The sequence below is a fragment of the Tachypleus tridentatus genome, chromosome 5 (genome assembly GCF_004210375.1).
Source record: "Tachypleus tridentatus isolate NWPU-2018 chromosome 5, ASM421037v1, whole genome shotgun sequence".
NCBI lineage: Eukaryota > Metazoa > Arthropoda > Merostomata > Xiphosura > Limulidae > Tachypleus > Tachypleus tridentatus.
This window is the reverse complement of record NC_134829.1, coordinates 33,175,761-33,188,862: the sequence shown is the minus strand read 5'-3', so window position 1 is coordinate 33,188,862 and position 13,102 is coordinate 33,175,761. Positions and strand designations below refer to the sequence as shown.

The following is a 13,102-nucleotide window of genomic DNA, read 5'->3' as shown; positions in this document are numbered from 1 at the left end:
ACCAACACCTTCCACTGCTGGTGAATATCATTTTCTGACAATAAAGGAATGTGTCACTTCCAGTGGGTGTCACTTCCAGTGGTTTTGAAATATCATTTACTGCTGCTTTGTCTTCTTCAAAAACTTATTTTTCTTTTTTAGTTACATTTAATTTTGAACAATTTTATTATTATGAGACAGGTTCACAATGGATTGAAGTTGGTTTACAGTAAAGGCAGGCCAAAACTAAACTGATCACTATGTTCTTGGATTATGTATTGATAAAGTGTGTGTGGATCTTAGTCACAAATGGCTTTTTGTTTTTTAAGTTACTAAGCTATTCCATTTGTATAGGTGACTTTGTTGATAAAACCTATTGAAATAATAATAGGATTGCAAACCAAAATGGCCCAGCATGGCCAGGTGGGCTAAGGCATTCGACTCATAATCTGAAGGTTGTGGGTTCGAATCCCTGTCGCACCAAACATGCCTACCCTTTCAGCCATTGGGGCATTATAATGTGATGGTCGATCCCACTATTCGTTGGTAAAAGAGTAGCCTAAGAGTTGGCGGTGGGTGGTGATGACTAACTGCCTTCTCTTTAGTCATACACTGTTAAATTAGAGATGGCTAGCGCAGATAGCCCTTGAGTAGCTTTGCACGAATTCAAAACGAACGAGCAGACCAAAATGCTATTAATAGTTGACTGTATAGATCTAACTAATCAGTGCATTTTATTCAGTCTTCATGTTTCTAATGTATTTATAATATTCTGTATTTGTTGTCAGTTTGTTGTATTGTGTTGCTTAAATTTTAAATTGCTATTTAAATTGTACTAGCTATGATCTATATTGTGAGTCTACTTTTATCTGATGTTTTTAATGAATTTGCTTCATACATTAATTTTGTGTCTTTGCCAGAAGGCCTGTGAAAATTCTAACAGTGCTGAAAACATCATTTCCAGTTCAAGCCACACAAATATCAGTAATCAAAGTGATTCTTTGTCTTCAGCTGCTAGTACTGAAACTCTTCACCACCGGTCAACAACTCATTTAAATGCTAACAGGTTATACCCTATAGTAGTACTTTCTACATTGTAATACATCTATCAAATAAGGTATATTATTGTTGCTGTATTACTAGTATCACACTTCTATATTGTAAGTACTTATCTTACCCTGATTAGTTTCTCTGTTCTGATAGGAAAGGTTCTCAATCAGGTTCTGGTAAGTGTGCACTGTAGTTTATCTCTTGTTATTTTAAAAAATCAGCCTGTTGCTGTCTAGATGTCCAGTCTTAATATTCAAAGTAATTTCTTCAGAAGGTATCTGATGTTCCTTTGGGTTAAGATTTGAGCTCTGAGCAAGCCTTTCTAAGGGAGTCACATTGATAGACACTGCGAAACCATGCATGAATCTTGACAGTTTGTGGCATGGAATGTTGTCCTACTAGAACAAGAACGACACACTGTTTTAATAATTTAAATCTATGCCATAATCTCAGACGTTTTTGTTTAAGGTTGCTTGGTATTCTTGTGCATAATCTATTTGGTGTACATAATAGTTGCACAGTTATAGCTCCTCTGCAGTAGGCACATTTGGTATAAGTCTTGATGAATATTGGTAAATGTTTGGACCCATAAAGGAAATCACAAAATTTGTTTTCAGTCATAAGTATACTAGTCTCAACAGGGGTAATACACAGTTTGAATATCAAAGCCTTTCCAAAGTATCTACATTTATTGAGAAATTTTTCTGAAATCTTGTTGAATTTGTATTGAAACCAAGAGCATTCAAAGGTGAACTTTTGTTACACTGTGACACTATCTTTGACTGATGTGAAAAATTAGTACAAACATTTCTAAGAGTATTTTAAATAAATATCTAGGTTATTATATCTTAACATACTTTTTACTTACATGAGAAAAAGATTATTAAGAACCTTATGAAAACATTTAAAATTAATGTTATATTGATATGATTATGTTAATAAATATTGGTTTTATACAGCTTTCCCAGCTACCAGTACCTAGAACAGCTGCTGCATTTATCTCCATCTGTCCCAGGTGTTCCCATAAATCCTGAACACATGATGGAGCAGATGGTTGCCATTCAGCAGATGTATGCACAGTACATAGCCCAGTACATGCAGCAGTAAGTTACAGAAACACAATTGTTTTTATTTCTGTTTTAGTAGATTTACTTTAGAGAAACTTTTAATAATTAGCTTATATTTTACTACTCTTTGTAATTTACACACACAAAACACAAAAATCTGTATGTCTGTCCATTACGTAACTACCACTAAGTTGCTGGATTAGTCTCAATCAAACTTTATGTTAAGTTTATGGGATGATAATTTGGAACATGAGGCATGTTAATTGGGGTTTGAAACACTCTCCACCCATTACTATTGATGCTATTGACCATTTATTAACTTTGTTATAAGATAACATTAACTACATTTACAGATGGGTCTATGGTCTTACAATAAACAAAAAAAAATAACACAACATACACACTGTGTCTATCTCGGACAGTATGCCAGTAGTCTCTATGGCCACACTGTTGTAATAATAAATAAACTCGGATGAGGTTTCTACTACAACAGCCGCCATAACTCTTGGCATGAATAACCGTGTCTTGAATTATATCCATCTTTTACTTTGACTCGTGACCTTATAACTTTATCCCATAGGACACTTCTTCAGCCAGTGACAGTCACTTCATTAATTATGTGAAACAGTGTGGAAGGACATTAAGAGCTGGGTTAAATTGGATAACAGAAAAAAACTCTCTTAAAGCCACTACTTTGATCACTTCTTTTTCTAGATTGTCCCCTTTACCATCGCACATTGTACATCAATATATATACATAATGAGTTCTTAAAGTTTATTAAAAACTTTGGGTAAAGTAATAATGTGTTATAAGTACATTGTGTGAAAGTTAAGATTTTTGTCTTATGTATCATAGCATCCACCCCCACATTTTCTTAAATCTCTCTGAGCATTAGATTAAAAAATAAAATTCAGTCTATCGATCATGAACAAAGTATCTGAGCATTAGATTAAAAAATAAAATTCAGTCTATTGATCATGAACTTTGGCTTGGATATTTTCAGTGCTCAGGCAGGGACTAACAATAATCTCCAGCCAAGGACTTCTGCAACAGCTGGATCTGCATCCCAAACAGGAGCTGACATCAATATTGCCAATGAAAACCAGAGAGTCCAGCCTCAACCTGCCAACAATAACAATGTTCGAATGAATGCTCAAGGGGGTCCTCTACTGGATGACGAAGAGGAAGGAGTTATGAATCGGGACTGGCTGGACTACTTCTACGTTATCTGCCGCAGCCTTGTTCTTTTCAGCATTGTTTACTTCTACTCATCATTTGGAAGATTCTTAGTTGTCATGGGAATTTCCTTATTAATGTATCTGTAAGTACAGAAGAGTATTTGTAATGATCAGACTACCTTAATAATATACATGTGTATTGAAGCTTGTCTTCCTTGCCAAGCTTTTCTATATCTCAGAAGTATTAGATGTAATTCAACCATTCAGAAGTGCTGGTGATATTGTATACAATATTTAAAAGTATTCCTTTGTATTAGTTTAGTACTCACTGGTAACAAAGCCAAATTTTGCTGCTTGAAAGTTAATTCTTCATAATTTTCTTATTTATTTGTGTTGATATAAAAATTATTTTCAAGTGTTAACATGTTAACCTTCCTCACCTTGATGCAATGGTAAAAACAATATTGTATTTGAAAGTTGTACATCTCATTACAGACCTAATTTTATTAACATACAAACCTGCAATAATGTTTTTAAAATCATTCTTGGAGAGAGATTACTTGATTATCAACCTGGCATAAAAATTCTACGACAGTAATAAAGTATCATATTTCGTAGATAGTTCATACGTTGGAAGTGTGCAAAAATAATAAATGTAAAGAAACCAAAATATGCATGAAAACTATTTGGGTCATTTTAGCCATCTGGAATCATTTTGGTTGCGACATAGGTTTTCCTTTTGTTTAAAATGAATATTAAACTTAAGACACAGCAAGTAAATATATAACAAGTTTCTGATAGCAGAGTGTTAAAAGTAAGATCTAATTATTATATAAAAACATATTGAAAATGAATTAACCCTTTAGTAAGTTACTGAAAATTTAATGTTTGTATGTTTAGTAAAATTTGAGTAATATTATAACATTTCTAACCTATGGAATGTATGTTTTCCGTGGCAGTAGCTATTTAACTAAATTACATGAAATTGCAGTGAAAGTATTATACTTAACACTGTATAGCTACCACGGAGGATTCTTTGCTAGAAGAGTACAGACACCTGCTCGTGAAAACCAGGTAGCTGGAAATCAAGAAGAAGACAATGAAAGAAATTATCTTGCTGGTGAGCAGCACCAAAATCCTTTCTCTCCAGCACCAGAGGAACATCCAAGAGGCTATCCTCAAGACCAGGTGAAAATACTTTATTAAGTACATGTTGCCAAGCTTTCTAAGGCATTCCTACAGTTTCTTTTGGGATTTTTATAGTAAAAGAACAAATTTTACCATTCTGAAGAATATTTGATTAATCTTAAATATTTCTGAGACATGTATGTAAAAATGGCTCGTTTGGGTTAAGAAAATTTTTTATGTAGAAGAGCGAACAACATTTCGACCTTCGGTCATCGTCAGGTTCACTTTTTAAAAGGGTTGTGTAACTGAGTGTCGGAATGTAGAGGGCGGGTTTAGATGTTTGAATATATAATTTTATATTATTTATTTTATTATTATTATTATTTATTATATTATTTTTTAATATAAGTATAAAGGTGTTCTTTGTATTGGTTTATTTTGAGCTTAAGTTGTTGTATAAGTAAGGCTTCTTTAATTTTGCATTTGTTTATGTTTGTTTCTTTATTTAGTATTTGAGTGTTTTTTATGGTTATGTTGTGTTTATTTGACTTGCAGTGTTTAAAACTTGTGAAGTTGACTTTTTATGTTCTTTGTATCTGGTTTCCATTTTTCTACTTGTTTCTCCAATATAGAAGTCGTGGCAGTTATCACATTGTATTTTATAAATAATGTTGGTGTGGTGTTTGTCAGTGTAGTTTTTACATAATATAGACCTCAGTTTTGTGCCGGGTTTTGAATAAATTTGGTATTAACTGGAATATCATATTTTGTTACTAGTTTTTGCCAAGTGGTGGTTATTTTTCTACTGATGTTGGGAGTCTATGGTATGCAGCAGTATATGGTTTCATGATTTTTTGATTCGTGAGATATATTTACTTTTGCTGATTGATTTTGCTTTCTGTCTAGGTATGTGCATATAATGTTTTTTACGGTTTGTGGAGGAAACTTATTGATGTTGATGAAGTATTGTTTTATTTTGTTTAATTCATCATAAATTTTATCTTGTGAGCATAGTTTTATGGCTGTTTATTTGGTTTCTTAGTATGTTGAGTTTTTGTTTTGTTTCATGTACTGAGTCCCAAGGGAATGTATAGTCCAGTATGGGTGATTTTTTGGTGGATTTGTTTTAAATTGTGTATCAGTTCTTGTAATTTTGAGGTTAAGAATGATATTTGATTGCTTCCTTCTTGTTCACATGTGAAGTTGATGTTGGGATGTATAGCATATTGAAAAAATTTAAGTGTGTTCTGTAGATCTGAATCCCACAATCATGTCATCTACATATCTGTACCAGTATAGTGTTGGATGTAATGCTGTGTTAATTGCTTGTGTTTCAACTTGTGTCATACAAATATTGGCTAGAACTGGTGATACTGAGTTGCCCATGCTTAGGCCATTTGTTTGTATATAGTTGTGGTTGTTGAACATGAAGTTTGTCTTCATCGTGGTGAATTTTATGAGGGTTGCTAATTGGTTGCTGGAAATGTCTATTGATGGGTTAGGGTCTCGGATATAGAGTTCTAAGGCTATCTTGCAGGCTTCAGCGGTTGGAACTTCTGTAAAGAGGGATATAACATCGAAACTGGCCATTAAGGCTTTATGATTAAGTTGATTTAGATTAGACTTGAAATTAAAAGAGCCTTTGATGAATGAGCTGGCTGATGTTACATATTTGGAGAATACCCATGCTATGTATTTACCAAGATTGTAATTAAACGATTCATATGTGGATATTATTGGTCGTAATGGACAATCTGGTTTATGAGGTTTGGGGATGCCGTATATTTGCGGTGTGCGTGAGTCGGTTTTACGTAGGTAGGAATAAAGTGTTTGTGAAATTGTGTTGGCTTTTTTTCATTTGTAGTAGTATTTTGTTTAGTTGCGTTTCATGTGTCTTTGTTAGATTTGTGTGTATTGGTTTAAATTTGTTCGTGTCTGATAGGATGTTATTCATTTCTTGGACGTATTCATTCGTGTTCATTATGACTATAGCGTTTCCTTTATCTGCTTTTAGAATTTTAATATTTTTGTCTTGTTTTAGGTTTTCAATGGAATTAATGTCTCTTTTTGTAAGATTATTTTTTAACTTTTGGTTTTGTGAAATTATGTTGATAGTTTTTGCGAGACAATTCTTTGAAAAAATTGTTTAAAATTTTGTTTTTAGGTGTTTCTGGAAAATAAATTTTTAATTTTACCTGGGAAGTTTGGCTGTTGGATGTCAATAAAATTGTCTAAGTTGTCTTGTTTCTGTTGGTTGTTTTCTTGTTTTTGTTTTTTGTGAAAAGTATCACAAGTCTCCTGGCTAGATCTTCTAAACATGTTTTGATTTCTAAAGTTGGAATGTACCTAGGTGCTATTGCGAAGTTGAGTCCTTTGTTAAGTAGATGTATCTCGTCTGTGTTTAATTGTTGGTCTGATCTGTTAATTATGAGGTTAGTCAATGGTTTGTCATGTTGATGTCTTTTCTGTTGTTTGCATCTTAGGTTTTTTGTTTCAGCAGATCTTTTTTGTCTCTATCATTCCTAGTGTTGATTTGGTTTATGTTCGTTGTATAAGTCCGTAAATCTCTGAACCTGACGATGACCGAAGAAGGTCGAAACGTTGTTCGCTCCTCTACGTAAAAAATTTTCTTAACCCAAACAAGGTGTTTTTACATGTAGAGAAATATATAAGTGGGTTTTCTTGACATCACTGATTCCTGAGACTGTTTCACAACATTCTGATAAAATTTATATTGTAAACTCTGCAAATATAAGTAAAAGCGCACATTTCACAAACATTGCATCACAAATCATATGATCTTTTGAGTTTGGTACAAATTTATAAATAACTTTACTGTAATGTATAATCTTAATGTGAACTTGTAAAACCCACATCACTCCCCTTCTGTTACATCCTGTCTTTCAAATAATGTGAACAATTTCCTCTGATATTTGATTATTTATAACTAATACAAATTGAAGATTCCACTTTACTAAATTTATTATTACGCTGTTAGTTTAACTGTTTGGAAAATATTTGGTCCAAGTTTCATTTTTACTCTGGTGGTTTAGTTTTATAAGACATTTTTGTAACTTGTGTATAGCTCAGTTATAAAGTTTCAGAACATTTTATCTTTTCTTGTGAGTAATAGTATTTTGTGTTCTAAATTGCATATTTCAATAAAACAATCATATTTTGGAATACTAACATTGTTAAAAAAAAAAAAGGTTTACAGAGCTTTATTTTCTGACTTCCAAAAGAAAAACCATAATTTAAATATTAAATTTCTTGTTTGTTATGAATATTTTGTACTTATTGTTATAAAAGTAAAAAATTATATATTTACTAGATTAGACATGAAAACGTAAAAATACTTGGGATACTATAGTGCCAGTGTGCACACATTTTGAAGCTAGTTTATAACTTGATCATTTGTTTACACACATTTGTCCAGCTGTAATAAATGGTTTTAGCCAATATCTGTGAGAGTCTTAAATGTAGCTTTAAAACAAATCTAAATAGAACCAAATTTGAAAAGTAAATACTAGCTTTGGTTGAAGAGTAAGTGGTATTTAATTGTTTATTAAAACATGTCATTATTGTTGAAAGAAACAAGAAGGAATCCTCAATTGCTGTGGCACTTGAAATTATTTTAGGCAGGACTAGAGTAAATTAATGAGACCTTTTTTTCCTTTTTATTATATATATTTGTGTGCCAGCTATACCAAATGTGTACTCTAAAAAACAAATTAAAAAAACTAAGCTATTCAATGAGCTGCTATGCTACGAGCTGCTGCACCATGGCTAAAAAGGAAAACTGAGAATTATTTGTTTGTATTCCTTAACTTTTAATTTTACTCTGATTGTTGATTTTACTGCAGTTAGTGTTAGGGTAGAGAAAATAATCCATTAAATATAAAGTTTCACTAAAATAAGCTTTGATATTCATTAAGGAGGTCCAAGGAAAACACCTCGCTCAAAACAAGCAGAATAAGAGTTAGACTAACTTAATTCACATACCAAATTGTAATAAAAAATCCATTCTTAAAAAACCTGATATTTTGGGTACAACAAACATGTACTGTTTACTAGAAGATTTCCAAATTTCATGAAAATATATTTATTACATTCAGAATTACAGTAAATATAGTTTCTTGGTTACATTTCTCCAAATTGGCTTAAGTTTGTAGTCAGTGTAATAATATTTATATAAAAAATACATAATTTTAAATTAAAACAATACTACTAATATTTAAGACAAAATTAAAACTAACACAGTAGATATGAAAACTAAGAGTACCTTTAAATTAGGATTTTCTTTTTCAGATTCTGTACTATAAATTTTGCTCCACAACTCAAAATACACTTTTGTTTTTCATTGCGTATGAACCAACTCTGTATGAAATTAAACTTTTAAAGGAGGAACAGTTGTTATTATTCAAAACAACTGTGTTCTCTTTATATGTATAACTTATGTAAGCATTATTACCTTCCTGTTGTAGAAGGTTAAAACAATACCTGAATACTGTATTTTACTCAAAAAAAAAAGAACTGAATAATTCTGCTGTCTTTTCTAAGGAACCAGCTTACTTTTATGCCAGGGCTGAGAAACTCTGAAAGGAATTCTAAATTTTGACAAAAGGAATATGAAAAATTGTTTTAAAGGTGAGCTTGTGGATCAATAGCTAGATGACAAGTCTGAAAATTCATCACAGGTAAATAACGCAAACCTTTCCAAAGAAAACAGCTCCATACGTTTACTAACTGAGGAAGCTTCACTGAAAGATTGAACCATCTTGGTGTAGACGTTCTTTGTTGTCAACTGAAGTACTTAGGCTCCCTTTTGAAATATGTTTGATTTAACCAATGTTCCTTAAATTTACTGTGTGTTTGAACGATGTGAATGAGTGAAACATTTAAGGAAGATTTTTACAATAATATATGTATAATTTATCTTGGATGTTTAATTGTGTAATAATGTTGCATAGGGTCATGTGATGTGTGATCACCTATTATCTAATTAATCTACCATTAATTGATTACTTTATTAATAAAATACAAATAAGGTTGAAATGGTTCTGAAGTTGAGTCATGCATACATATACATTCCTTGGGGCAAGTACAAATTGATTTTGTAAATATTATTTTAGTGCTTTTTTTTTAGTTATTGTTCAGAATAATGAGGTTACTTGTTTATTTCATTTGTTTTCCAAAGTTCTTCAGTTACTAGCAACCCATAAACTTATGTAGGATACTATAAATACTTTACTGCCATGTAAAGATACATTTTGTATCAGCAATCAGAACAATCCAGCAAAAGAGTGCAGCCCTTATAAATAACAGCCAAAACTTTTGTTTTCTACTCTAGTTGTAGATTAGTTTTACTTATGGAATACACTTTATGACCAATTTTAAGAGGATCCCAATGGGTTCTGAGTTGATAGTTAGTTTTTCAGTGTAATGTTGAAGTTTCATGGTAATGTTTTACTTTTAAATTAAAGTACTGATGCTTTTAGTTGTAACTACATCTTTCGACTAGCAACTGTTGGATGGGAACTTTGAACAGATCTTATTGGGACTGACACATTTAGCCTTCTCAAACTGTCAATCATTCATTACTATTTGTTTTTTTTCTCTTTTAACAAAATTTTCTTGAAAGATTTGCAAATATGTTTGGAGAGCCTGGTATAACTGCAAGGTAAAGTGTATGGGCTTGATTATTGGAAACAAGAACTATTAATTTGTTGAAGCAAGTGAGCCTCGTGATCTTCACGTCCAATAAAATTATGTGCGTTAAAGAGGGCGTTCGTTTCAGCTTTCTATCGATCAAACTCGCGGAACACCTTGTAACAGAAAAAACAACAAATTATTCAAGCTACCTGTATATAGTGTTTTTACATTTGTTTCTTCTCAACATTTATGTATTTTCTGACTAAGAAAAAGAAATAATGTTTTTATGGAAAACAAGTTAATGAAACAGCAACTTGTATATAGCATTTTTATGTACTTACTTATTTTTTTCAAAATAAAATATTTTTGTTAACATTTTTTAGACTGGTTGTGTCACTGCTTAGCATGTGTAACATTTAAATGTTTTTCTTTCTTTAGGATGCTGAAGAGATTCGTCAGCTAGAAGCTATAATGGATGCCGAGAATGACCCACATCAGACTGAACGATGGCCAGTTGTTACTCCGCAACCCTCTCTGTTAGTCAGCTTGTGGAGCTTTATCTCTAGTTTTTTCTTGTCTCTGATACCTGAGCAACCTCCTCCTGTCAACATTAATTAACATGCTCGATTTGAATCCTGTGATTTCTTCTTTTCATATTTGTTGGTAGGTTGGAAAACATTGACAATTTTTATCCTAGTACTCAAGAGTGAGGATTGTAACAGCATATCGTAGGTTATGTCTAAAGCTCACATGATAATTATTGGTCTCAAACTGGAATTTATGATGATTCTTTTGCAATATATTTTTCCTGCAAGTTAACTGTATTTATTTTCTTGAAAGTCAGCATTGAGTTGCTGTTTTTCAAGTTAAATGTTATTCATAAATTTAAATTTATGCTGCACTAAGCTTGAAAAAAAATTAACATTCCTTTTTCTTGTTCTAATTCAATCAGGGAAGGCCTTCCACACCCATTTTTTTAGCTTATATTTTGTACAAACCCAACTCAAAAAAATTAAAACCCTCAAAGTACTGAAAATATGGTTTGTACGAGATTAATTAGTTAATATTTTAACTTTCCGAGAACCTTGGTAGATATAATATGCAACTATAACACCATTTGTAAGTGTTTTTATACCCTACACAAACCTTAATATAATGTTGAATTATGTGTTATATAAAACAAAAACGTTTGGTGTTAGATTGAAAAATTACCATGAACATCTGTGGTGCTTCTGTCGAATACCTATTTATGTATTTGTAATGCCATACAATTTAAGCAGGAAAACCAGTACAGTGTAACATTTTACATGTGAAAATTTGCATAGCTTTACAAGAAAATCTCACTGCACGCTTTTCTGTGCCAAATTACTTTCTAATAAAAACAAAATAAGAAAAACTCGGTCTAAAATGGAATATTGTTTGGTAGGAGTTGATTCTCTAAGAAGAAGTACTAAACATTATAGTAAAAGGAATTAATCTCTAATTATGTTTAAACATAACTGTGCAAAATGTGTTTCTGAAAGAAAAATTGGTTGTTTGCTAGTTTTTATTTTACACACAGGACTTGATGGAACTAAGAGATATGTTATTTGGTAAAATATGTGGTGTATATGGAAATAAAGTATTGTATGTTCTAGCTGGAGTTATTGCAAAAAATGTCAATAAATATTTTAAGTAGCTTGGTGTATTTCTTCCAGTTTTGATGATATGCCAGTAATATTTTTTCTTCCTATTTTGATGATATGATGCCAGTAAGCTTTTCCTTTTATTTTTATGGGTTGCAAAGTAGCACCCAGTTCTAACCTAGTCAGTGCTGTATCAGTTTCAACTGTTTTACCTGTACATATAATGAATAAATAAAGACATTTTTCCACAGATAGTTTCTCAGAATACTTTTATAATGACTATTTTTAAATGTAACTGAAAGAGTAAGCAGTTCAATACACCCATGTTTCATCTTGCAAAGGTACAAATATGATATTTCAGAAGAGATTCATAGAAAATTATAAGACATTTTAAAATGTATTCCTTGTAAGGCACTTTGGTAATTGTTGGATTTATTTTGATGTTATCATTTGTATTTCACTTGTAAATAATGGACCAGAGATGCTTTTGAATTTATCTTGGTTACTGGCTCTAAGCTCCAAATTTGAAGTCCGTAGCATGCTTTCCTTTTTCATGTATGTGTGTTGAACATATAAAATTAGATTCTTTTAAACTGATGATAGTCATTGTTACAACTATAGCAAGGATTTATTTCACTTGATGGTACATTTACTGTTTTATGTTGTTTTTAATAACATTTTGTACCACTTTGCCCAAGATCTTTGCACTGTATGTATAACTTTAGTTTGTTATAATTCATATACCAAACTTATGTTGGTCCATCAGGTTTATTAATTACATTTTTAAATTTATATTAAGATTTTTTTCAGTTCTTGTTTTTATTTATCTTCAAATAATTTTGGCTCAGCATTTATACTTCATAGTAAATTCAGGACTATTAGTTGAACAAAAACAGAAGTTAAATCTGTAGTACGTAATTGAACAAATAAAACCTTCATCTACCACAGCTGTGTATGTCTTAACTTAGTGGCCAACCTCTGTATTTTATATAATGACTTCTCATTGGCTGCTGTGGTGAAGAGGACACTTCAACATCCACACAGACACAAAATCACAATCCCAAGCTGTATACTTATTGCCTATTCTAAATTACTAACTTAAACAGAATAGAACAAACATTCATATCAATTTGTACAAGCATCAGTATCGCTCCTCGATAAGAAAAAAACTGAGCTTTGGTTACACACAACTCCTGTGCAAGTAAAAATTAGTACATGTTGACATTTTGTTAGTGAGAATGTTACAACTACATGTAGAAAACCTGCAAGACAATTTAGAAAAAAATTATATGAAAATACCATAATAAATATATACAATCAGATCCTGGTCAGTGCCATGTCATTTTAAGCTGATTTGTTACAGAGCTGCTGTCTCCTCAAGTTTGTTTTTTCACAAGAAACAAAAGAAAAAATTGATACTCC

The 13,102-nt window shown here is 31.5% G+C and overlaps 1 protein-coding gene across 4 annotated transcripts in view; it reads left to right on the top strand.

The window, feature by feature from the left end:
* The window catches only part of LOC143250877 (homocysteine-responsive endoplasmic reticulum-resident ubiquitin-like domain member 2 protein), a 32,256-nt gene extending 19,631 nt beyond the window's left edge, over window positions 1-12,625 (top strand). For all 4 annotated transcript variants that reach the window (XM_076502012.1, XM_076502010.1, XM_076502013.1 and 1 more), the window contains 5 exons: window positions 900-1,045; window positions 1,989-2,132; window positions 3,101-3,418; window positions 4,295-4,463; window positions 10,494-12,625. In XM_076502012.1, coding sequence (XP_076358127.1) covers window positions 900-1,045; window positions 1,989-2,132; window positions 3,101-3,418; window positions 4,295-4,463; window positions 10,494-10,673 — 957 coding nt within the window. In that variant the 3' untranslated portion in view covers window positions 10,674-12,625. The remainder of the gene's footprint in view (window positions 1-899; window positions 1,046-1,988; window positions 2,133-3,100; window positions 3,419-4,294; window positions 4,464-10,493) is intronic.
* Window positions 12,626-13,102: the final 477 nt, after the last annotated feature.